General features: G+C 39.6%; 1 protein-coding gene across 8 annotated transcripts in view; it reads right to left on the bottom strand.

Moving 5' to 3' along the window:
- Nucleotides 1–27,191, bottom strand: part of SGCZ (sarcoglycan zeta) — a 391,625-nt gene extending 364,434 nt beyond the window's left edge. For 4 of the 8 annotated variants that reach the window (XM_074541468.1, XM_074541469.1, XM_074541467.1 and 1 more), the window contains exon 1: nucleotides 26,202–27,191. Coding sequence is in view for 2 of the 8 variants with exons in the window: in XM_074541465.1 (XP_074397566.1) it covers nucleotides 24,123–24,224 (102 nt within the window). In the remaining 6 variants the exon portion in view is untranslated. Of the gene's footprint in view, nucleotides 1–5,462; nucleotides 5,529–24,122; nucleotides 25,112–26,201 lie in introns of those variants that run through there. The other 4 variants (XM_074541471.1, XM_074541465.1, XM_074541464.1 and 1 more) reach the window with 4 other exon arrangements.
- Between the last annotated feature and the right edge of the window lie 522 nt (nucleotides 27,192–27,713).

Below are 27,713 nucleotides of genomic sequence, written 5' to 3'. Positions count from 1 at the left end.
TACACAGTACAGCAGGGAGCATATTGTAGAGTTATTAAATGCTATTATTAAATATGTCATATTACTGCTGAAATCTGTACAAGGCAAGAAAATAGAGAACCATCAATATTTGAACTTCAAATATTATATAATATTTCAGTAGCTACATTTTCACTTCATAATTCCAAAAGGTCTCAACAGAACCTACATATAATCACAAGTGAAGGTGAATATATTACAGTAAATGTGACAAGTTAGATGATAACTGTGGTGTTCGGGTTTAAAGATTTGCAGTCATGATGTGACTGCATTATGCATAGTGATAGCTTTCATAATTTATTCATAACCTTAGGAATACTATGAAAAATATAGAGGCACTTTAAAAACCAGATCAATGATATGTGCATCATTCAGTAGTTGAAACTCATTTACTGTGTGTTCTCATTTGCTTTAGTGCATTATTTTGCTGAGGGCCAAATTCCAAAATAGTAGCAGTTTTCTTGCTGCTTATGTCATTTTACTGAAGCACTGAAAAGTTTGGGTTCTCTAAGATATTTTATATCATCTTCTAGTAAAAATCCAGAATTTACTGAGATTATGTATTAAGGAGCTCCCCATGGAAGTAAAAACTGAAAACCCCAAAGGTTTATATTAATTATTAGAGAAGTCAAGGCACTGTTACTTTCCATGTAGTCAAGACTTGGTACCACAGCTGAAGATGCCATGTCAGCCTCCTGGCACATATGGGCAAGGAAATAATGCTGCCCAGGGATAAATGGTGCACGTTGTACCACACAGCTGGAGTGTGTCACCTCCAGAGCTGTCATCCTGGGCTCTACAAGGGACAGAGCCCCCATGGACTGTGTGAATTTAACTAACACAGAATTTACATACATACCTACAAACAAAATGTATAAATAGAGACTAAATAGAGAAAAGAATGGACTAGAGCTCTGGCCAACAATGAAAACATGCTCAGAAAGTCAAGTCATCCATGAAATGCCAAGACAAAAAGGACTAATAAAACCTTTGACTAAACACAGAAGCACACCTACATACAAACATATATATATATTTTAAAAATATATCATGTTAATATATACTCTGAGATAGACCTTGCAGTGTATCTTTGCAGCTCATCAGAGATATCTCAACAGCTGAGTTCCTTTCTCAAAATGGATTCTGAAGGATTAGGAAATACATTGAAAGAAAAATACAAATAAAATTTTAGTACCTAAGAATCTATTTTACAATTAAATATTTAGAGAGTTCAAGCTGTTTCCTTAAACAGAACATATCAGGAATGATATATATCTGTTTCAGATATGAAAGTATCTTCACAGAGGAAAAAAGGTAGGTAGTAGAGAGTTCTTTAATCTAGCTGAGAAAATGAAACAGGAAGCAAAGGTTAGAAGCTAAAGTGACACATATTACAATTAGAAATTAGGCACTCATTTCTACCACAACCAATTAACAAGTACATTTGTAAGTTCTTTTCCTGTTGAAGCCTTTTGAAGAGCTCTTTTGTAATCTGAAAAGAAACAATTTTATGTGAAGTTTTGAACACACTTCCTGCTGCCTCTTTAGATTAAAATGTAACAACTGATTACATAAAATGAATTGCCAGCTAGGATAAAAGGGACAAGGAGGAGAAACACCCTTTTTTTCCTCCCTGCAACGGAAGAACTAGAACTTGGTAAAATACAAACTTACACAAGTTTCACCTCACATACTACAGCTCAAAGGAGTCCACCAATTTATCAGCATTGCTCCCACAGAAAGAAGTTCTGCCTTAGGACTTGGGGTACTGCAGTCATAGAATTCTTAGTTCTAAATGAACATCCAGTAAGTTTTTGGACTCAGTTTCAAAAACAGAAGCACAAGCTTTTAACATCTTTCATAAAAAAAATTGTGCCATTTCATGTCAGTCATTTTTAGTTCTGAATCTAACAAAAGACACCGTAATGAAATGTCTCACCAGTGATTGAACAAACTGAAAAAAACACAGTTGAGCTTTCAGTAACATTAGGCAGGCAATATTAACAGATTATATTGTACACTGAAAATTGTAACAAGAATAATAATTGAAGTCTATTGCCAAATCAACAGTAATGTAAAACATGCAAGTAGTCTAGCTAAAAGATTTCTAGTCATTTTTCCAGATACGCTTACAGGCTTAAAATAAGCTGATGAACTAAAAGCACACAGGAGAGCAGACAATTTTGATTATTTGGCCATTTAATATATGCTAAGCATGAAAAGAAGGATACTAAGAAATTTACACTACTCTGTAGCTTCCTAATTTTATCTTATCATTGAAGAATCTAATGCAGAGCAAGCTGGTTGAATCATTTAATTTCTTGCAATTTTTTTGCTAATTGTAATGCAGACTACATTTTTCTTCTGGGTAAGATTATTCTACCACCAATAGTGGGGAAAACAGCCTTTTTTCATTTCTTTCCACAAGAAATATATTATGTCTATATTTCAACCAATTTAATTTTATCTCTTTTCTTCAGTCTTTTTCCTATCAATTATACATTAGATTAATATTTGACTATACAATTAAACAAAAGCTGATTTTTTTTTTCCCCTAAGTTTGGCAAAATAAATTTCTTCAAGTGCAATGTGTACAGTAATCTCTAGAAGCTATTTTATTTCCGGAAGTTATCTGAACTCTAAAATTTGCTGTCTTTTGACATTTATTCCAATAAATGTGAATTTTACACTTCTACAAAGTTTTGACTCCGTGGTTATTCAGGCATACATTCCACTCACTTTCTTGAGTTATACAGCCAATGAACTGTTTGACACTGAAATCAAACTGCTCACTGTTGCTCAAGTGTGCCTGCCCTGCAGCTGCGTGGTCATGTGCAGCTTCTGCTGCTCCAGATATACCAACAAGCCAAGACTGAATGCCAGTCAATAGATCTGCCTTAGCAAAAAGATTTATATACTCTTCTATAGAGAAAAATAACTTCAAAAGTGTAACTCTTTCAATGTGTTTTTCTCAATGACCTCAGTCTAGGGTCTAAAAATGGGGAAAACAGCAAAACAGAAAATAGCAAGAGCACCATTTGTGATCTTTGTCACTGTCATTTGTCTAGTGTTACTGAATTCCATGAATACTCAAGAAGAAACATAAAAATATGGTAAATGGTGAGAATCATTTAAAAAACTTTGTCATAGTTTCATGGTGAGAAAGGTGCGTGTTGCATGCAAGGAATTACACTTGGATTCCAAAAGTCCTTGGTGGAAGAGTGCAGTAGACTCTAGAGTTTACTTTGTTTTGATTCATCTTGTTCCAAAATATCACCAGAAACAGCAACATTATCCAATATCCTGATTTTTAAGTTGTTTCAATAAAGGATTTACCAAAATTATATCTTGTAAGTTCCTTTTGAATCTACAACTGAATAATATAGATTGAACAGAGTGAAACAAAGGCTTGCTATTGTTTTAAAAATGTTGTTCTACTGATTAGTACTGCAGAGTCAGTACTGATGCCTCAACCAAACTCAACAAATTCACGAGTTTGGAGTGAGGTTGGCCACCTGCATGCCAGGTGCCTATCAATGCTGCTCCATAACTCCCCTCCACAGCTGGACAGGGGAGAAGATACAATGAAAGGCTCATGGGTCAGGGTAAAATGCAGGGAGAGATCACTCAGCAACTATCATCATGGGCAAAACAGACCGGACTTAGGGAAATCAGTTCAATTTATCATGAATCAAAATAAAGAGCAGGGAATCAAAAATAAAAACTACATTTTAAAAGAGCTTTCATCCACCCCTTCCTTCTTCCTAGGCTTAACTTCACTCCTGGATTTTCTACCTCTTTCTTCCCTGCAGGGCAGGGGGATAGGGAATGGGAACTACAGTCAGTTCATCACACATGCCTATTGCTCCTCACACTCCCCCTTCTCCAACATGTCTGTTCCCCAGGAGACAGTCCTCCACAAACTTCAGTCCTTCAGGCACAGACCACTCTAATACACCCTACTCTAATGTGGGCCCTCCCTGAGGTCTCAATTCCTGACAGCAAACCTGCTCCTGCACAGACCTTCCAAGGGCTCACAGCCTCCTCCAGGCCATCACATGCTCCAGCTGGGCTCCTCCATGGGCTGCCCACGGGTCTCTGCTCCACTGCGGCCCTCCACAGCTGCAGGGGAACAGCTGCCTCACCATGGTCTGCACCATGGCCACAGGGGAACCTCTGCTCCTGCAGTACCTTCTCCCTCTCCTGCACTGACCCTGCAGTCTGCAGAGCTGCTGCTCTCCCATATTCTCACTCCTCTCTCTGCCTCCTGTTGCTGTTGCACAGCTTTCCCCCCTTCTTAAATCCATTATCCCAGAGGTGCTACTGCTGTGACTGCTGATCTTGGCCTTGGCCAGCAGTGTGTCCATCTTGGAGCCAGCTGCAATTGGCTCCATCAGATGCAGAGGAAGTTTCCACCAGCTTCTCACAGAAGCCACACCTGCAGATCCCCTGCTGCCAAAGCCTTGCCACACCACACCAATAGATGGGGCCAGCATCCAGAGTGATGCTTTTGACTCAGACCAGCTTGGAGATAACGTTATAAAGTGATTGTAAACCAAGAGCAGCAGGTTGTTGTCATTACATTACATAGATTCCATATTGCTAGAGTTTCACACCTCCTTGATGATTCCTGTAGGCAGCTCCTTTAGGCACTGACTCTCCCTTGCCCTCACAGCAGCCAACTGACTTCAGTTGCTCCCAACCAACCAATCCACTCTTTTATAACGCTCTTCAGGCTACAGCTGTGGCCTGTTAAAGTCAGGCCTGTTCCTAATCTCTAATAATTGGCTCAGCTGCAACTCCTTAATGGGGTAAGCTTAATTACTATACTACCTTTATTTTCTTATATTGTATCCCCCTACAGCAGGTTCTTTCCCAGTAGAGGAGAAAAATATTCTTATAGGCTGGGAATTGGGTATTTTTTGAACTTGGGTACGTGCCCCAGAAATCTAGTTCAATATCTGTGACTGTGGAAAAAAAAATATGTCAGTCTGTTTAAAAAAATGTTTCAAAAAGTCCAACAACATAAAACCAAATAAATTTCTAACAGATGATCAAGTTTTCAACCAGCTGGCAAATTACACTTAGGTAGTGAAAGGGGAAAGATTGTTTGTGATAATAGGCCTGCTAATTAGTTCCCCTTTGAAGAAGGAACTAAGTGAGTAAGTAAAGTTTGATGCTATATCAGAAATATTCTCCAATCTCTTATTCTTTCTGTATGTCTGAAATGGAAGTTCAATATTTATTATCAGTTAAAGCAGTCTCCAAAGTCAAAGAAAGGTCTGTCCATGATGACATCATCTTCTTCTGTACTAGAAAAGAATATATTTGGAACACCACTGACCCAATGTGCTGCTGATAGCTACTGTGGAATAACAACCTCATGGACAGAGTAAGATATACAAAGTTGTCATAAAGAAATGTGCTCCAGGCTCATGACTCACAGCAATGGTTCTTACAGCACCAGGCCTTCTGTCTTCCTCACTTATAATTATCCACTTTTCATCCATCTGTGGAAAACAGAGGCCATGAATGAGAAATTCAGTTTTGTGGAATATTTTTCTTCATGACGTCCATAAAAAAGGAACTGTGTTACAAAATGTTTGCTCTCGCTTTCTTTCCTTGATAGCATGCTTCCACTGCCTTGGGAAGCAAAACATTTTTGCTTTTGTTGCTTAAGACATTAAGCATGTGTGATATAACACAGAAGTCCTACTCTGCATCAGCAACCCTGTGACCCATTTTTTCACTACTCCTCTCCACCTTTTCTTCCAGAAATGTGCTTCTAAAACTCATGTTCTATATAGGCTTACTGGATAAGTGTATTTCCTCTGCCTAGAGATTTATCATAGCTGAGTAGATGTTGTACGTGGGACAAAATATGTGAAGAGCAAGCAGCGAAGATGCTGCGATGCATGAAAGGCAGTTTTTGGACTTAGTTCTAGGACCTCCTTTCCTGCCTGAGCACATGGGGACAGAGATGGTGTGCAAAATAGGGAAAATGTGACGTGGGTTTGACTTTGAACGGCAGGCACAGAACTGGGCTGCAATTCCTGTTTCAAAGATTTTGGGGCGCAGTGTAAGGAAAGAATTACAATGACCTTGGGAGAACAGAGTGAGGTAAAGAACCAGAGAGGGTTATTTAGACGCCAGTACTGAATCAGAAAGGTTGACAAATGGAAATTCCTTTCATTGGTTTCATTTCTCTAGAATTTTCCCAAGAGAAAATAACAGGCAATCTAAAATGTAAGAACTATTTGAGTTAATTGTAGTAAAGTATATGAAAATTTAATTTCCCAAGGTAATCTTGCAAAGGAAATGGCAAAGGAAACAGTTTTCTTTCTAGTCTTAGGCAAAAAAGCCTAAGAAGGTTAAAAACATGGCAAATGAAGAATAAAATGTAGAAATAATGCAGTCTGAAAGAGACTAAGATTAAAAGCCTTTTCCTATGTTCAGCATTTCAATTTTATGCCACTTTTTCTGAAGGCCATTCAGCTTCATTTTATGCTTTCAATACATTTTGACTAGAAACATAAATCAGCTGACAGACACAAACTCAAGTAAGCTGAGACTTGGATTTTATAGCAATATTGATAAAAGCTAGTGGGCATTCCTGCTGGAACATTGGCATTTGGCTTGAGAGAGTACTATTAGAGATTTTTCAGATTCTTGATGCATCTAAAAAAATACTGGTGCACTGCAAGTAATAAATGCAGAAAGGGCAAGGGATGGGGAGAAGGGTTCTCTCCATGGAAACAACAAAATAATTTTTCTAACAAGATTCAAGGATGAAACTTACCGAAGACTGGGTAAGTTTCAGAGCCTGGACAAGTTTTACGCCAAGATGCAGGGAAAGATAAAATAATATTTTATAGATTTCTTTGGTTAGTTCCTATCATGCAGAAGGGAATGTGTAGGAAAAACGTGCAATAACTTTTTTATGTCAGTTTGACTGGCAAAGCATAAGCTGAATTAGACTGTATAAAAGGTGAAGTGAAGCTATTCAAGGAGAGTCATAAGTAAAAAAAAAATTAATCCTAAATTTAAAAACATGTAAATAATTCAAAGCAGCAGATTTTCTTTTCTTTTTTTTTTCTTTTATTTTAAGATTACTCTTTCTTTTATGTAACTCCATCCTGGATTACCCAAATTTACTAACCACACAAAATCAAACTGGAAATATATCTCCCAAAATCTCTCTCTGTTTCTTCCTCCTAAGTCAGAATCAACTGTGAAAAAACCACCTTAACAGGCTTTTGTGTAGGCCATTCAGTAAAAATATCTGGTTTTGAATACTCCACAACAGCTGTCTTCACTCTGCCCCAGATCTTTGAAAATATGTCTTAATGTCTGTAAATCTCTTGTTCCACTGTTGGTTCATTCCTTCACATCACTGGATGGAGGAAGCAGATTATTTCCTTCCTCCTCAGGTCATGTTTTCTGGACATGATCATTCACCAAGCTTTTCTCCGCAATCTCTTCAGCTGGCCAGTGTTTTATTGTAAGCGCAATAACCAAACCAGGCTACCAGGTGCTGGGTTTGGTTGGGTTTTTTTCCTCTTACAACAATATAAATTTGACAACTGGTGTTACCTTCAATAAAACATCTCAATTTTTTTTTTTCATTTTTTGGCTTGCTAGGCAGTTTCTATCTTTCATTCCTCAGCTGATTATTTTTACTGAAGTGCAATTATTTCCATTTGTCTTGCTTGAACTGCATCCTGTTTTACAGACCAAAATACCAATTAACAAGATTGTTTTATATCTTAAACAGCTCCTCCAAAGTACTTGCAGACATCCTCCGTCCATTTTCACTTGATATAAAAGAATACACCATCTTAAACCATTTCAAGATGATTCTCCCTGGCTTTCCTTTGTTTAATTAGAATTCTACAAGAATTTTTCACCTCACCACACCAAGATTCTGGTTTCCATCACAGTTTTGCATTTTGGGAAGCTTAATGAAGTTGACATTGCAATTATTTTGTGTGCTTTGGCAGCTAGAATAAGTAACTACATCAAACCTTTGATCAATAACTATTAGCTGTTCCATTAGAAAAATGCAAAATAGAGAGAAATCCAGATTTGAAAGTAATAACACTTGCTTAAAATTTACAGACAAAATAAAACTTGGTTTTTCCTAGTATCAATTAGAACATACATCTGGATTTTCAAGCAGCAAAGTTATAGTGTAGAAAGAAAAAATGTAAAAGAAAAAAATGTATTGAATAATAAATCAGGTATATACTGAAAGAGAAAGAGAACAAGAGCACAACAAAGTCCTGTTCTAATTGACTAATATAAACATTTACATTTTTCGTAAGGATTAACAGATTAAGTTGCTTTATCATGAAAGGAAAAATTGCTGTTTATGACCTGGTGTTAGACAACAGTAAATGGCTTAATCTGGTTTTCTCTGAGGGTAGAACTGTATGTAGTAATGGATTTAAGAGATTTATATACATAAGTTTATTTCATTAATGCACAAACTGTAAAAAGTTTTGGTACACGTGTCTGTGTAACCTTTTACAACCAGCATTTCTATTCCAGTATTGCATGGGCTTACTTTTTTTTTTCCAAGGAAATAAAGAGTACTCTGGGCCAACTGAAAGTATGGTGAGATAATCTTCCTAAAATTGTGCTTGAATGGAGTAATGGATTCCTAATGGCAAAGTCAGTCAATGTGAATTATTGAATATCAGTATGAATCAATGTGCATTAGCAAACTCAAGCTGAGAAAAACCGAAGTGCTTAGAGGCCATAACCATACACTGGGCTCCAGATCTTCTCTCTGTATCATATTCCTTCTTTGTGAGACAGCACTCAGCAAATCAAAGGCAATGTAATTTCTGTGTTGTGTTCAACAGAAAATTTAGAAATGATGTGTAATACTCTAGATTTATTCTGCGGTGTAAAAGAGAATTATTGAAGTATAACAGCTCAGAATTTTAAGATAAATAAGGAAGTTTTGTCAGCAGAGTGGAACACTGAGTTCACCTTTGAGCTTTGTCTACGTAATCCTTACATTTTATGCTGCATTTGTTGAATAAAATGCCATGTCATGAGTTAAACACTCTGGAAGAAATAGTTTGGAACATGAATTAGTTTCAGATAGACACAATTAAAATAAGAACTCAGGTACATGCACATCATTAATAATTTGGTTATATTATAAAAAAAGGATATTTGTTTTTGTAGTATAGACCAATGAAGTAGTAGTATAAAGCAAAAAACATGTATGGTACAACAAAAACAAATAGTAAAATTAACTGAGCAGAAATTTTTGCAATGCAAATAATATAAATTTCCAAAAGAAAGAGGTCTGAGAACATATACATGCTTGATGTTTTATTTTAATTCCAGTAAAGAAGCTTCAGCATCTGGAAATCAAAAAAAAGAAAAGTGACCACTCAGTATCACTGCAGCATTGCTCAGTTCTAGGGTTCAGGCTTTAGTTTTCCAAACTATTTGTCCTGAATCTCTAGTGCTACTCTGTACATATTTACTAAGAAACTAAAAATGGACTGCATGTTTTACTGTAAAAGTGATTTTCTCCTTCTTGATTTCAAGGTTTTGGAGAGCAGAGATAGGAAAGATTTAAAAGATGTGTAGTCAAAAAGCCACAAAAATTCAAAACCCATGATCAGGTTGAAGTCTGAAAAATGTAAAGCAGGTCTAATAAAATTTAGAAGAAAAAATACTTTGTTATTTCTAGCTTAGTGTTATTAAAATATAGATAGCATCTGAAAGTTCAGAAGAGCAGAAGCAGTAGCATTAGTAGGTGTAGATGCTTTAGAAAAAAACTGACCAACATCATGCATCATTCATAACACAACTGAAAATCAGGACAAATTGTTACAAAGTATACAGTGGATTTCAAACACTATCTATTCTATACTGTATAGTATTCACCAGTGTATTCTGTTATTTAGAAAATTGTGTCTATTTATGACTTCAGGACTGAACTGGGGACCTGCAGACTCCACCTGGGTCTACTGCTTCACAGCCCAATCTCTGCAGCCTGAATCTGCAACAGCTTGACTCCACTTGACACTGACAAGGACAAAAACTTACAATATATGTGAGCTAAAAGCCCATACTTGTAAGCTTGGTGCAACAAGAAAATAACTGGAGAGCAACTGATTCTGATTTTTAGGATTTATGTCTTTCAATTTCTTCTAAATGACCGAAAATTAGCTTTAGCCTCGCAGTTAAGGATTGTTAAATTTTATAGATTATTTTCCAATCTCCGATTTCTTTTTGCTTTTCAATCTCCTATTTATTTACATTTATGAAGTATTATCCATATACCACAAAACATAAATGTCACAAAAGTAATCCTGAGTGTTCCTTCAGACAAGAAATATAACATCTATTTATCTGAAGTGTAAGAATAATTGTGTAGCAAGTTATGAGAAGTCATTTTTCAAGCAAAAAATATTCTCTCTTTTGCTGGAAAAACAGAAAGGGAACCTTTTCACTTGTGTCCCTGAGAATGCTGTTTTTCTTCAGATTAGTTCAATGATCCAGATAATAAATGAATAACGAAATCACTACTGTGCATGATATTTTTAATTAGGGAATATATTACAACTCCTACATTATAGTTTCAGGCAGCAAATATAATGCTCTGGATTTCTGCCTAGAATACTATTACCATTTGAAAACACTTTCTGGTAGATTCTAGGACAGGAGGGTTGGTTATCCACACAAAAGATGATGCTAAGCCTCTTTGACTAGGTAATATCCTACAAATCTATTTTTTACATCTTTGTACAGTTAAAATTCTTCTGAAAAAGGTAGGAAGAAGTTGATCCTCACAACAAATGCAATCAAATTCAAGCCATGACTATCATTTGGATACTATACATATTCACCTCTCAAAGGTGCTGCAGCACAAACATGCAACTCATTTTGGCATGGCTACACTACTTTCAGAAATTAAGTGTATCTTTTCCACAAGATCTAGGTCAAAATAAAAAGTGAGAAAATCAATCTCTGCATGTACGTACTAAAAACTCTGTAGACCATCTGAAAATGTGTTTATGGCACTTGCAAACATTGCTTCATTTTGTTAATGATTTAGTCAGAGACTTTGAGACAACTCCATTTTTCCAGATATTTAATTTCTTAAGAAACAATTGGAGTATTCTCAATGTCACAGGTTTATTTCCCCCATTTACCTTATTTACTCACATTAAGCTGGTAACATAAATTAGACTAAAGCATAATTTATGACTGCCTTAGGCAAATCATCTTGAAAGGCATTCAGTCTCCACCTATAAACATCAACAGACTGACAATTCATCTCTTTCTTGGTAAATTTACTCCAGCAGCTAATCATGCTCCCTTTTACACATTTGTTTGCCTGATGGGGATGTGCACATGCCCTGTGCACCTATTATTATTTCCTTCTCCACTAAAATGAAGTCCTGTAACATGCTGAAGTTGCCCTGCATTCTATCAAGTCTCATTTGTTTGTCTGTTTTTTTTTGTTAAATTAAACAGGCCAAGCTTATTCAGATTTGCACTGGGGGGGGTATTTTTGATGATGTTACTCTTTCAAGATACTCATGCAGGCACTAGAAGCAATGTTGTTTGTTTATGTATGACCACAAGAACAGCTGCAGCAGATCAGACAAATAAGGGATCGTTGCAGGAAGATACATGAAGATATCATATAAAGACAGGATAAGTATTTCCCTAAATATTATTATATTGGATGGACATTTCCATCTATTTCCATTTCTGGAGAAGAATACATGTCCTCTCTTTTATTCAGTTACTGCTTATTAGAGGATTTTTATGCTTCAAGGTTTTAAGAAGCTTTGCTAAAGGACCTCATTAAAAGTATTTCAAATAGGCAGGAGATCTTCGAGAGCTGCCTGTGGCTGCCTTACCCAGCACTGTGCCTGTCCAGACAAACAGACCTTGAGCAGCAGTCCTCCTCTGGACCACCCAGCCTTCCAGCATCTCCTGCAAATGTGGGACCTTGTACAGCAAACAGTGTCTTCTCTCCTGCACCAACACAGCATCATCCAACCTAGGCATGGAGCTGCTTGGGCTGGGGAAGCATTTCAAGTGAAGATAATTTCTCTTGAAATACATAGGAGGTGAAAACACTGTGATAAATTACAATGGAATAAAAGATGAATTTGCACATGGTTAGAAATACTTATGTAGGTTACTAATGATACTGCTGTCACCCAACAGTATGGCTATTACAGAGCTGCTCAGAAACTTTCATAGAATATTCCAGCACAATTATTTGAACAAGGGTGCAGTACAATGCATAAATGATCTTTTTACATGTGAATAAAGAGTTAGAGCTAGCTAGATTATCTGGTTCCAACGTGGTTAAAATATAATTATTTCACTCACAGAAAGATTCCTATTGTGTTTCCCATAACTATGTGATGCATTCTCAATGCCCTATTGTGGCATCTGCATGCAGAGCACTTCTAAACAGTAATTATTGGTATAATTCTCACAAACAGCCACTATGTGTATCACAAGCATGGGTGGATTCACTTGCTGAAGCAGAGCACTTGTTTTCCTTGCTGGAAACTGAGGGAGGAAAAGGAAACATAAAATCTCTTTTCGGTCTGTTATAGACTGCAAGCGGCTCCGTGCAAAAAAGGAAAGAATATTTTTGATTACATGGCTGCAAAAACTGTAACACTGTCCCTTATTTTGATAGCTAGCCTACATTTTCTTACATCCACTGTAACTACTTACGAGTTGTAAAATATTGCCTGGGCTTGATCTTCCAAGTTAAAGCTGAGCTGAAGCTTAGTGTTCTGAGAAAGAAAATGCTTCATGGGACTCAAGCTAAATGAAATGCAGCAACAGGGATTGCCTTTCTTTACAGATATCATAAGGGAAACTAATATGGCCTGAGATCTCACTGTCTTTTCAGCAGAGCTATTTTACAAGGTAGAAGGGAAGCGTCTCCTAGCACAGGCAGCTGAAGAAACACTGGCACTGCAGCACAGGGAGAGGTGGAGCAGCAGAGCCAGGACTGCCCTCCAATGCCTCCCCTGGAGCACGGGTCAGTCTGTCCCTGGCACGCTGCAGAGCAGGAGGTGGGCTGGTAACCAAGGCCCTGCCTGTTCGGGAAGATACTGGCTGAGAAAAGATTAAATCAAAATACGCTCACTGTGATTATTGGCTACAGCAGTTACTAAAAACTGAGGTGCCCTTGCTCATTATTTTCAAGACCTTTGAATTTTGATGGGGTCTATGTTCTGAATCACATCTAAAATCAGGTTTGCTGTATTTCTTTCCAGGAGTCAATGGGTAACTATGCTATCATACATAAATCATATCCATCCATATGACTTAAAAGGACAAGTTATTTTCTCTCTGAGGCTGACAGTCAAAATAGATGTCCAGGAAGTAATGCTTTGTTTCATTACACTTGTGATCATGAACACATCCTTTTTTACTAGCCTATGTTTATATTTACATAATAAATCTAATCACAGCATATTCAAAGCACAAGGTGTAACAAAGAGTGTCAAGTGAAAATGGGTTCCTACCTGCACCATGAAACACAAAAACACACATGGAGCTCATAAAAGATATTTTAATTAAAAGAAAAAAAAAGGTTAAATTCCATCGATTTTTTGTCCTTGATACATCCCTTGCCAAAATTGTTGCCATTTGGTCAGAATCAGAAACATCAGAAACATCCATTTAGTCATGATCCAAGACAGTGCTCCCAAAAGCACTGAGATAGCTTTACTGACATCTCAGTATTTTGCTTTCCATTGTGCCCTTAGCCACTTAAAATGCTACAGGCTATCAGCATACTGATGCTGCAAAATGTAAATATGGGAAATGGGCCCACCTCCTAACCTCTCAGGAGGCAGTCAGTGGACATTGGCCAAGCTAACATTTACATTTCCAGTTCATCAACATCCCCCTATCTCCAGACAAACAGTCTCGTGACAAAGATGTTTTAACACTAGGACAGAAAGCATGGGATGTTGAGTAGAAGGCTATTTCTCAGGATCCTGTACTTGCCCTGCAAATCTGTCTCTACCCAGTAACCACCAAAAACCACCCATACCCTACAGAGTAATGCACCTGGGCCTACATTCCTGAAGAAGCAAACAAAAGAATTCAAGATCTCACAGGTCAGAAGGAAAAAGCTACCTCCTAATGTATGCAAACTGCATCCCTCTGCATATTTTTAGGTGTATACTGATTGACTTGTCTCAGTGCTTAAAATTAGGCCAAGTCTCTTTCAAGAACTACTGATGATGATATTATTAACTTTTGGTATTTAAATTTTGTTAGTAACACCTGATTTATCCTACTAAACAGCACTACTATTTCATCCTTAGCTCTGGACTGGAAGTTTACAGCTTTGAGGTTTTCATTTGTTTTGTCTTTTCAGAAGGTGCCAATAGAAGCAAACTACCCATCAAACTGATATGAATACAGATTGTTGCATGAGGGATGCATTACAATTTTACCTTTCTTTTAAAAGGTATGTTTTTAAAGGTTTTTAAATGTTTTTAAAGATTTTAAACATTAGTTATTTTAATTGGTTCTAGATTCAAATAGAACAAATTGAGCAGACAAATAATTGTTCCTTCTTCTGTCTTCAACTCCCTTGAAAGGTCACAGAACTTTTTTTTTTCCAATAAAAAGCTGGGATTGTATCTGCCTTTAAGATTTAATTGTGATATAACTTGTATTGATATAAGGATTAGTTTTACTTAGATGTAATAATTACAAAGACATTCATAATAATCTTAGTTCAATATTGGATATAAGCAGGCCTTGGCTCCCCATGAGATAAAGAACTGAATCCTGTGTATTCTGGCTGAGGCAGTTCAGAAGGTCAATAAGCAGGATTTCTTTGTCATTTAGCTTTGTCATTTAGAAATACAGCATTTCCTTCTCTTTGTTCAATTCACATTGTTGAAACTACTTCTAAGCAGGTGATTAGAGCACAAATCTTACAGACACTAAAATAAGGAGATGTTTGGTTTATGACATGTGTGGTCTGGTTGGCTTGCAGTTGACAAGGCTTTTACAGGAACACATCTGACTTTTTACAAGTTTCCAACAGCAGTAAACTTTATTCCTGCTGCCAGCAGAAGCAATTGCTGTGTTCAGAATAAAATTGATTGGTTTAAAAGTTTAACTTTGTTTTCTTGTGTCATGTTTTATGCTCTAAGGTTACATTTAAATATCTTTCAGATAATCATTTTGTAAAAAACAATTACTTTACAGTTACTAAAAAATAATTACTGGGGTAAAAATATGTGTGAGTGAGCACCAAATCATTGCAAGGTAAGGGGAAGTGGGGTTTATTTGAACTGGAAATAAGTATTTAACTTACTCATGTGTAAAACAGTATTTTCATAGTTGAACTTTCACAATTTATTTTCAAGATCAGAAGAACAAAAATTAAGGGAAATAATAAAATTAAAGCAAGAAATAAAACTGCCATCATAACCATCTGCAGCAGGAACTTTGTGTATTGTGATCCAAACATCTGCCCTCATGATGGCATGAGGGGGAAAATTCTTGGGAATTGTTGATTCTTGATTTTTGGGCCTCATTTTGAAATAGTATCAATAGTGGCAACTCAGCATACACAAGCCTGTAAAATATCACACACAGATTGAGCAGCTAACACTATTACAACCACTCTGCTTCGTGAGGGATGATCCAACTGAAGATGCTCCAGCTACCAGCTGCTACTGCCAGCCCCCCCAACAGAGCTCAGTACCTCTGCACCACTGCTGAGTCGGCCATATTTTATTTTTGGTTTTGGTTTTGAAAGTGTTTGGATCCCCTAAAATTAAAATGTATGGCACCTTATTTCTTCTAGAAAAATTGCACAATCTGTGCAACTGGCTGGCAGGTCAAACAAGGCTGAGAGAAGAGCACAGAACTGTGTTGAACTGACTTTGGTAGGACAATGGAAGGCGCCTTCGTTTGGCTCACATGGTGCTATTGGCTTCTTCCAGCAGATTGGCTTCTTGTTATCTCTCCTGTTTCCTTCTTCATGCTACTGGCTTTATCAGGGAGGAGTCACAAGATGCATTAAGTGCATATCAATGCTACGAGATATTTTGGCATTGTTATAAATTATTTTAAAAATCCGTCATTTAAAACGTAAATGAGCCCATGCTCAAAGATGCCTTGTCAACTGCAAGCAAACCATAAAACATTTTGCATACCAATTCAGTGGTAACATTCCACTGCGACAGTAATTTCATCTGCTTTCATAGGTTCTGAGATTTTTCTAGCCCAATCACCTCCTCTGCACCTGAGTAAGTAGTTTGATTTTTCTGGCACCTCAACAAATAAATTTCACTCATTTTTTCCACATGCTTCAAATGCTGCATATGCCACAGACACATTACTTACCAAATAGTAATATTAGCACAGAACACAAGGTTCTGCTTTGAATTAAAAATTTCAATATACAGTAATAATATGTGAATAATTAGGATATGTCCATGAGGTATCAGCATCAGCAACAGTGCAGAGAGCCACACAGCCCTTTTGATTCAGTCTGTCACCACCTCAGCACTCTGTCACTGTGCTGTCATTTGTTACTGCACCCCTCAGCCTTCCCTTTCACCTTCAAATCTTTACATTTTACTTGGCTGTCCTAAAACTGCATTGGCAAGCTCTGCATGTCTATTACAAAATAACAGCATTGTAGTCTGATGCAGCAGCATACACCCAAAACCAAAATATATTTTACTCAATACAAACTATAACTCTTGACATATCAAGTGATAGGCTTCAGCACAGCTCTCCTAGTGCTCCCTCTCTGCTCTGCTCCTCATGCTGCAATTTTCTGCCTACTAGGTACATTCATTGATTGATCAAGGCTTGCAAAAGTCTGAGTTCAATAGGACAGACCTCAGCAAAAGCTTTTTTATGCCTGTCAGCAGTATGATGGGAATTCTATCATGAGACAAAGAGACTACTTGCAATCTCATAATTTCATTAAGCAATAGTGCAAGTGGTCTCGCTAGACTGAGTAGATGACATATTTGCATGAACTGTGAATGCCATCCACCTCATCTAAAACAATACTGAACAAAACAGGGAGCTTAACCAGAGAGAGGTCTCTTCTGAACAAGCAGATCATTTTCCAATCACATACTCACTTGCACCTCGTGGGTTGGGGGAGAAATGAAGAAAGCTATGAGATCAACTCCAAAAATAGTAACTCACTCTCCTGAAAACAAGATATACTTACAGAAAGTACAATGTCAGTTCCAGTATTGGGGAAGCAGCAGACTCAAAGTAACTTGTTAGTCTCTGAAGAATTATATTCTTCTGCTAGCTTTTTCAGGAAAATCTAATAAAACATTGATGAAATAGAAGAATAATTTTCTCTGCATAAAGATTAAGTGGGAACATGAGTCTACACGATGGACAGTTTTTGCATTCATCTCACATCTGCTCAGGAACTGCAGGAACCATTGGGAAATGGCACATCGAATATTTCTAAACTGATGTGTATCTGAAATAGTAGATGTCAACTCGAGTCCTACAGGAAGTGACAGTCAATACAAGCTTGTTGCCAGCTATTTCTGCAACAACCTATAAAGCTTGACACAGCTAGGCAGTCTTGTGCTAAGACTAGATCCTATTGTTTCAAAAGAAATAAAAGGGAAGACAAGTATTACCAAGCTGTATCAAAATGCATAATTTCACACAAGTCTGTGTGCTGGCACTTGTCAGAACCTTCAGAGGGAACTGAGGTTCTGACAAAGAGTATTAGAGTTTAGGAGTAAGGGTAAATGCCTTAGGAACTCCATAAACTGGAGTAACTCAGCTGAGTGATTTCTACAGAGTTATTTACCATCTGTTGGTGATGATTCAAGCTAAAAAACACAGATGGATCTTGATCCCAATTTTTGTGGGAGTTTTTTGTTTGTTTGTTTTGTTTCTTTTGCTCTGTGATTTTTTTTTTGTGCGTTTTTGGGGTTTTCGGTGTTTGGGGTTTTTTTGCCTGAACTGTTCTAAACTTCTGAGACGATTAAGATTTTGCGTCATTTCGGAATAATAGATTTTTATAGGGAGTGTCTCCTAGTTTGTACTTATTCAGAGCTAATTCTCTAACTATTTATAGTAATAAATGATGCCATGAGTTTCAGCTTTAAGGCTAAGTAATCTTCTTGGAAAAACTTCCAGTCTGTTTGTAATGCATTCTGAAATTCTCTCTGCTATTTATTGAGGCATAGATTATTCAACTTCCTTCCTCACACATATATTATGTGTTGAATGGGATTACAACAGCCAGCCTGCTCAGCAGGGAGACTCCTGAATTAGCCAAGACAAATTACCAAAAAAAAAAAAAAAAAAAAAAAAAAAAAAAAAAAAAAGCAAAGCACTGACTGAATCCTTATGTATCTCCTGAAGCCTTAGAACCTTGTCAGAATTTTCTGTATGGAATGCAATTCACATCCTTAGAAGTTCCAGAGGACTGGGATGACCAAGTAATCACTTTGAATACAGAAAACTGGCTCAATCTTTTCTTCAAAATAGAAACAACCCCTCCGAGTAGACTTATAGTCTCTTTTTATTGTTTAAGATACATGGAGTTTAAGCTAATAGTAAAAAAAAAAAAAAATCCACATTAAAAGGAAGACACAGGTACCTCTGTAAAAACCACTGGGGTCACTTTTGTGTGCTAAACTCAGGTTTGCAAAGAAATCACCTTTGAGCACCCTCACTGGGGACCCCAGGAGAATTCAGTATATCTGGGGGATGGATATCAATGGCACTAAAGCAGGAAAAATCATAAAATACTCCTCTTAGTCCAGATAGTAAATATGCAAGCAAATGCACAATTAGTGTAATCGGCCAAAGCAGCATGACCAGGGAAAACTAAAAGTTCTTCGTGTCTGTGTGTGAAGTGGGGTCTTTGTGGATTCCTTTGCAGCACAGAGTCTCTATTGCAGTGTAGGCACCTTCCCTGCAGCAGTTCCAAAGGGAAATAATGACTGTCCCTGGCAAATAGGACTTGGAACTCTCACAGTGAACCTAGTAATAGGTTGACTACTTCCAAAGCTACCTACAAACAAACCAAGATTTTTGCTCAAGCCTCAAGTGCAATCAGGAAAGACAGAGGGGAGAGGGGACTGCCCAGCCCTGACCCCCTCAGCACAGAGCAGGCAGGCTGGATGTGGGGCAGCTGAGCACCTTTCTGAGTTCAGGTTTAACACCTTTTCCAACGTAAGGCTTTAAATTGAAAGTGATGTAAAACCCAGATTCTGAGGCTTAATTCAACTATTCTCTTCCCCTTTTTTCCCTTTATTATAGGTACCCCGTGAAGTTTTAGACTGCCTTTCAATCTTTGTCATCTGTTGATCTATGTTCAGTAAGTTACTAGCTTATAAAGGCAGCAAAGATTCCATTGATTCTTTACTTTTAGTTTTGTTTCACATATGCTTGAAATTTTTCAAATGGAAGCCTAAGTTGAGCAAACATGAAACCTTCCTCAACGAAGTTCATTTGCTTGTCTTCAGTTAAAGGGCAGAGCTTTATAGAGTGCTTTGTGCATGTGGACTAGCTTTAACTAGAAACAATAAAATTCAGTAATACTAATTAACTTCATTTGGAAAGAATGCTTTCTGTAATTTCAGTGGCTTACAGCATTACCTTCTCAACTACAGGTCCCAGCATACCTGGGCAACTTCACTGCTTGTGTTCAACAGGAAGCGAGGAAGTTTTGCCCCTTTCTTGAATCCCACTCAAAATAACTAACGAACAATTTAGTGTAGAAGACGACCTACACAACTGAGAAGCTGAAGTATTATCAATCCCCATCTTGAAGAGCGAAAATAACAAAAATGCCTTTGTGGATCTGATCCAAAAATTTGTACTCTCCACCCTGATAATGGTACAAAAGAATACATTTAGAAAGCACAAATTAAAATTAATTCTGTTTTCAATTTATGTGCTACCATTAAACGTACACTATTACCTTAATACAAACTAGAAGGGATATGATTTTCAGTAGAGGCAGCCTCTGTTTACTAACATAATTTGTTCAAGAGTTGTAGGAGCAGGAAGGTAGAACCTATAAATTCCAGACCATGCTGCCCACATGAACTGAATAGAACTGCTAAAACAGAGATATATGGCTGAAGGCCAGATTTTTATGGCTGAGGCTTTTTACTGCTTATGGCACCAATTTTTAGGCATATCACTGATGTGCTTCTGCTGATGTAACTGCAGTGATTCCACAAAGTACTGCTAATTTTAAATTGCAGAAGAAGATACTCTGTCCTCATTTATTACTTTTCAATTTCAAATACACAGAGCTTATATCACACAATCCTCCTTAATGTGTTAGCTAAAGGTATAAGAAAGGTACAGAAAGAACACTCTTTTTTAAATTGAAGTTGCTGAACACCAGAAGCTTGCTTTGACTTACTCAGTACCTCTGTAAATCTGGCCTTGTGTGATTAGCTGCAGTAATACTGCTGAGAATAAAGCCTCACATTTTGTGTCTCCCACTGTTGTGGCTTAGCCAACAGTCATTCCTTCCTGTGACAAGGAACAAAACCCACTGCTCATGGATAGCAACCACGCAACATCTTTCTTCACAAAGAAGGGTTTTGTTGTGGATCAAAGAGTTAACCTGTAATATCTAAGAATTAACAAAGGATCAGATGGCTTAGTAGATAAATGTGTCTTCCTTCTTGGACTAAGTAATTATGGCTTTACAATGCATTATACATGGCTGCAGTCAGAAGTACAACAGGGCGTTAAGAACATTTCTGTAAGCTCTTTAAAAGTACAAAGTGTTTCAAAATAAAGGAAAGAGTACAGCTTCTAAGCCGTGTTCTCCAGGTTTCTTTGAAGGAGAGAAGAAAATGACAGTACTTTCCCTATGGGGAACTTCCATGTCAAAGTATGAAAAGTGTCTATTTGTAACCCAGAGTGCCTTTTGTATTATTATTATTTGAATCCTTATCTTTGTCCTTTGGAATGCTGTATCTTTAGAGGACATAGAACAACTATGTTAGATACGGACTTAAGAAATTTATATACAATACCACAAGGTGAAATGATTTCATAGGAAATGTCTCTTGCAACATTTTTGCGATAACACTTTAAGTAAAGCAATCTTACTACTGGCCTTATCAGGAAGATGGGAAAACCGTATCAACCTCCAAAAGGTTAAGAAACCTAGTACAAAAGCATGACTGGGACTCACAAATGTGTCTTCATATTACAGATTTATCTTTGAAAGGCTCCAGCATGAGCTACACATTGTCTTCAAATCTTACATTCAGACCTATAGAAACAACCCAACTTAGAGTAGCATCACACAGTAACCTCTTCCAGCTCAGGTAGAAAGAAATGTGTTGCTAACCTTTATGTAAATCTCTTTCATCTATTTTTTTTAAATGCAAAATACAGTGGTAGAGGAAAACACAATATTTTTCCCAAAACCATGAAAAACAGGAAGACAAAGTCGTTTTTTCCCTTTACCCAAGTATTCACATTTTGATGTACTTTCCTTTTAAAGAGTGTTGAGCTTAGCAAAGCTGTAATGTACAATGTCAAAAAGCTCGGTCACAGATTATATGGATTCTCTGCAGTGAGAGTACAGGAATGATTTCTAAAGTATATAGTGAGAGCACTGCCATTGTCTTGACCTTTTTTCTATGTCTGCTGAACAACTGTATTGTATGCATAGAATTCTCCCCAGTTTCCTGAACTATGTCTAGACTTTATACGTACTGAGAGAAGGAGAAGAAAACTCACAATAGGAACACAGAGAAAAGAAATTTGCATGTATATTACTTTAAAACCATTTCAGCTTGACCTTCCATGAAGAATGGTTTAAAGGATGAATGCTTTGACTGTGAATGCAAAGGTTAATTGTCTTTATTGAGTATTGCTGAAAGGACCCTAGTAAACCATGAAGGTTTCTTGGAGGGACGTACTAAAGAAGGATAGGAAAGAGAAGGTTTTGCATTAAAAGGACAAATCCCTTAATATCCACATTAATATGTCCATGTCCCAAGTAGAAGACTTTCATAAATGAAACAGACTTTCATAAGAGGCCGTTGACTGTTATAGAGTACTACACTTTCTATTATGGAGTGACTGACTTTAAATAGAAATAAACCTACCTACCTAAACTCATTGAAAGTCCTCCCACACCACACCAAGCACATCAACTTCTCCAGCTCCTTCTTTTAAAACATAAATAAATTTTAAAAATTACAAAATTCCTCAGGGTATTAGTTTTCCTGTTAACTTAAATACTGAAGTGATTTACATGTTTAAGACCATGAAAGTACTCCTTGCTCAAATTTTTATGGTTTCCTTGTTTGAATTTCTTTATCAGATATTTTACAAATCACATAAATTGCATTGGAAGACTATTGTCACAAAAACCTCGTCCGTGACCAGTTTCATGCTATGTTGTGTCAGTAGTTTTATATCACCAGGAAATGTAAAACTGCAAACAGACTACAAATATTCTCTCGTGAGCCAAATAAAAAAAAATCAGCTAATATTTACAAGATGATTCAGAAATAAAGTGTTTAATTCTTTTGCATATTAAAAGTGGCAATTTCAAGACACTTAAGCACACTATTAATCAAACACTTTGGGATTGTAATGAAGAATTCTCACTGAACCAGTGCCTTCAAGTAATAAATGGCTTTCAGGATGTTTTTTAATCCATCATATTAGTAATCTCACTGTTACCATACATTCAATTACAAAGCAACTTCCTTCCAGAGAAGTATCAGTGGTTTACACACTACAAGGATACTATCTCCCTCTAAGACTGTGCACAAATTGTGGTTGCTAAACAAACATGAGAGGAACAGTCATGATACACATTAGAGGAATTATATGTCAAATGAACGAGCAAATGTGAAGGACAAAATCTGTAATAATCCATCCAATGTCAATGCAAATCACAAGTCAACAGGGTCCAGCAAACACAAATGCCTCCTAACTCTTCTTTGCTATTGATGTTCAATTTCAAGCAATTACATGCCTCAACACAGTTTTTAAATACACTAAATGCAAAACAAGTTAATTCATCATCTTTTGCATATACAAACTACAGAGTCCTATAAAATTCACGATACTCATACAACCATACCATTTCCTGTACGTTCAAAATGTAGGTAAAGACTTGCATATACATTAGGTAACAGAAAGCCATTCACAACACTAAACCCAAGACTACAATGCAACTATGACATGATTGTTTAGTTTGGGTACTACTCCTTTAAAACAAAACCCCCATAGGCTTGTGAGTTGAAAAGTCAGAGAGAAGTTCTTGTATGCAGCTGAGAGAGATCAAAGGAAAACCAGAACAGCTCAAAACCTCTGAAAGAGCAGTCTGTTTTCCATACTGATTACTTTCTTCAGGGTTTCATGCACCGGCTAGTAAGGGGAAGCACAACCATGATCATCACCAGGTGTTGCACACATGATACTTGTTGAGCTTTTCACAAAATCACCTTTCAAAATGTCTATTATCAACATAAACAATTCAGAATCCATAACAACCAGTGCAATAAATAACACAGAAATTTTGAATGATTTGAGATGTATAGAAGCTTTATGAATAACATAGTATGTTTTTTCAGTGTCATTATTACTATTTTCTTTAGAGAGAACACTTTTTTTTTTTATTACTAGGAAAGTTGTCAGTATTTTTTTTAGGCTTATTAGCATATATTTGTCTTAGCGGAGGAAATGCAGTAGCAACAGAGTGTCCAGCCCGTTTCCAAAATTCTTGGCAAGCTGTGCTGCGACAAGCTGCTACCATATTTGACATTCTTGACATGAGCCCTCCACGCAGTGTGGTGTGGGAGAGAGTTCCCTCGGCACCTCAGCACCTCTGTCTGCCTCCTATCTGTGTGCCCTGACTGTCCCTTCGGCCTGGCAAGCGGCTGTGTCGGCACAGGAGAAAAGGAGTGGAGCACTTCCCCCCATCCTGAAACTACCCAGAAACTGATGAAACCTTTCACGACTTGGAGCAGCGTGGGAGATGCTCTTTACTGCGCCCAACTGCAGCAAGGTCACCGGCTGGGAACTTCCTAGACCCCCAAGAGCTTTGTCCCCACCTTGTACTCCTGGTGCTGGCAGAGTGGCGGGACGGCTCGCACTGAGAGGACAGCCCGGCCCGCCGGAGGGAGGTGCGGGGCCCCGCGGCCCGGCAGGCCCATGGCCGCCGGCGGGGAGCGGCTCCCGGCGGCGCAGCGCTGGCGGCCGGGCCCGCACCACCCCCTGCCGGCCGCAGGGGCCGCCTCCCGCTCCGGCGGCGTCCTGCCGGCGCCCGGGATCTCTCCCAGCAGCCGCGCATCAATAAAACACCCGGGAAAGCCGGGAAGTGCATCGTGCCAAAGCGGCTGGTCCCAGAGCTGCCCAGACCCTAACAGAAATGCCTCCTTTGGAAGCTCCTCTCGTCCTTATGAGCGGAAGAGTGCCGATGCTTACTTCTCAGCTGCTTCCTTGCTCAAGGTCGCTCAGCCTATACAGGCTGCAACACGACTCCGAATTGCAGCGCAGATAACTACGGGATATCTGGAAACCCCTGCTCTTCAGCTTAGGCGGGATGCCCTGCTCACAGCGGGACATACCTCAGGCTTTACGGACAATTCATGCGAAGTGCTGCCCTCTTGTAGCATAAACATATTTTCTTTAAAGACCCCTTAAAAATAATCCGGTACAATAAACTTTTCGCCCGCTTAATCGGAACACTCGTCTTTTGCCTTCCACGCAGCTGTGAATTTCACAGCATTCACAGCTGTCTCCTGTGAATCCTGTGAAGGCTGAGGCAGCAGGGAGAGGACTCCCGGGCAGCCCAGGCAAGCAGCGTTTGCGGCGGGGAAGCCCTGGAAGCGCTGCGAGGATCAGCGATTCCCAAGCAAATCGTTTTATGGGCTTTCCTCTCCTGCGCTTCCGTCACCTCAAATACTCAAACAGCGCTGCAGTCCGGGGGTGCCTTTCCCTGGGGAGATTAGTAGGAGTTCCGAGCAAGGCTGGGGGGGATGAATATTCAGTACTTTCAAATCTGGTTTATAGGAAAAGGAAAGCAGCACTTCAGCGCTCGCCAGTTTACCTTCCCAAAGGCAAGCCCTTCTCCGCAGCCCGGAGAAGCCGGTGCCCTGAGGGGGCGTCCCGCGGACGGCCGTGCATGAGGCGGCGAGGGACGCCTACCTTCCCCTGCCCCTCTCATCGTTTCTTTGGCGCTACCTCCGCCACCACCTTGGCGAGGTGTATGTGTGTCCCGCCTCTCCGGCACGGCCCGCGATCCACTCCGGCTCAGCGGCCCCGCGCAGCTCGCCCCACGCGCCCGCTGCCTCTCTGCTGCCTTCCTGAGCTAGCCGCCCTCTTTACCGCGTATAGACTGACAGAGAGATTTATATCATTATCATTAGTATGATGATGAGATGATGATGATGGTTTGAGCCAAATTCCGCTCAGGGCCGGGGGGTTGGCAGCAGGTGTAGGAAGGCTCCGTCTCCGCAAAGGAGCATGCTCAGCGCTCTCAGGCATGCTCCTTCAGCGGGGAGGGAGCCAGAGCTGGGCCGGGGGGCGCGGGGGGAGCCGAATCCTCCCAGCTCGTACCGTCCTCATGCAAAGTTTGATCGTACCAGCGGTCCCCGGGCCGCGGCCCCGCGGCTCGGCACCCCACCGCGGCTGCCTCAGCTTCGCTCGGCTGGGGGAACCAGACACCGCGCGGGGGGCGAGCCGAGAAGGGGGGCGGAGGGGTGGGGAAGGGTTTCCCCGTCGCTCCCGGCGGCGAGGGGAGGAGAAAGAGAAAGAAGAGGAGATGCCCAGGCCAGAATGGCTCCTGAGCCAACTTCTGCCGGGAAAGGCGCGGGTCAGTTGACGCTTCCTCCCAGCTGTTCCCGGCGCTGCCCCCAGTGCTCATGCAAAGCCGAGAGCACCATCAGCACTACCATCATCACCACCACCACTATTATTATTAATACTGCCATGACGGTGCTGCGGGCCGCGCCGGCAGGAGGGAAGCCGCGCTCGGCTGGGGCAGCCGCCCTGCCGCGCTTCCCCCGCCGGCTGCGCGCCCCCCGCCCGGGCTGCGGGAGCCCCGCGCAGCGCCCCGTGCGGGCCCCGCCGCCGTGAGGGCAGGGCCGATCCAACCCCGGCCACAGCCACGGCACCGGCGGGTCGCCTACCTTGAGCTCCTCCGTGTCCAGGTTAGCTGATCTGTCCATAGAGCGAAACTGAATGGAGCGGACTGGAAACTACGGAAGTTGTGCCAAAAAATGAAGAGGAACAAAGGGGGAGGGCGGGGGGGGGAGATAAAAAAGGGGGAGGAGGGGGGAAATCTAGTCTGTCAGTTTCCAGCCTAAACTCAGCCTTGTCCTCCAAACCGTGGCAGCTCCCCTCAGTCTCATTCTCGGCGATCACGCCTCCACCGGTTTAAATAAATAAATAAATAAATAAAATATTTCACTTTTTTAAAAAATAACTCCCTTAAGGATTAAAGCGACAGGTGATCCTTCCCTGGTGAAAGAGATTCGCGTCCTCTGGCAATGAAAGGAGACAGCAAAAAAAAAAAAATCCACTCAGTTTAAAGATTTTTTTTCTTCTGCAATAAGCTCAGGAACCGGCGAATCGCTGTATCCCGAGGAAAAAATCCTTCTTCCCTGGACAGCATCATGCAGCAAATTTCAAGCAAATGTGTTCAAACTGAAGAGTACAGTCTATGATAAAAGCCTTTCCCCGTCATGCTACCAGAGTAGTCTGGTAGCTAATTTAGCACCCTGCGAGAGCAAGACATTAGCGATGAACAATTTCGCTGGCAAGATAACAAAATCCCCCAAGTCCTGCATAGGCTAAAAAATTGTTATGCAGCTAGTCTATAGTAATAATAATAGCAATGTATATATACACATACACATATATATATAATAAAAGAAAGTCTGTACGGTATGGTCTTCTTTGAAGGTTATGCTGGAAGAGTTGGGAGGAAAACAGGAGGTGGATCTCTGTCTTGCAGAAGAGAAGGGAGAGAGAGGCAGAGATTTCCCTCTCCGTCCCTGTTTTACTGTCCTTCACCGCCAGGTGACTGACTTCCCTCCTCTCGGCTGGCGCGGGGGATTTCTCAGCTCTGGAGCAGCGGCGTTTCCTCCCCGAGCAGCCCCGGCTCTCTGCGCCGCCCTCCCCGCGGCCCCGCCGCCTCCCCCGGCCGCTGCCGCACCATCCCAAGGGCTCCTCTCGCTGGTCCCCGGCGGGTTGAACAGCAGACACAGTGGTCAGTTTAAAAACCAGCACTGCTTTGTATCTGTTTTGTAATTGCTTTGTGTGATACTTAGGTATCGTTCCGTATTTAAAAAAAAAATTAAAATATATATATATATATATATCTGCAGGTGTGTCTAAATTAATAAGGTGGTGTGAAACTTAGTCTTTTGCTTGTAGCGTGCAGTTTTGTGCAGCTGTTGAGTGTATCATTGATGGGCTGCAGCTGTGATGGAGCAGCCTTTCTGATAGCACGTGGATTAAGTCTGAGACTCTCTCAGGTTGTTACTTTCACTAATCCCCTTTTTCAAAGGATTCACTGTCTTCTAGTTCTCAGATCACTCTAAAGAGAACCAAAATTAGATTTTAAAATTCATATTCCTCCCCGCCAAGATTTTATCACCATCCTTTTTCATAAATCTGTCACTTGCAGTTTTGGAGAA

The sequence above is a fragment of the Zonotrichia albicollis genome, chromosome 5, assembly GCF_047830755.1.
Source record: "Zonotrichia albicollis isolate bZonAlb1 chromosome 5, bZonAlb1.hap1, whole genome shotgun sequence".
NCBI lineage: Eukaryota > Metazoa > Chordata > Aves > Passeriformes > Passerellidae > Zonotrichia > Zonotrichia albicollis.
Note: the sequence above shows the minus strand (reverse complement) of the source record. Positions and strands in the feature narration are given on the sequence as shown.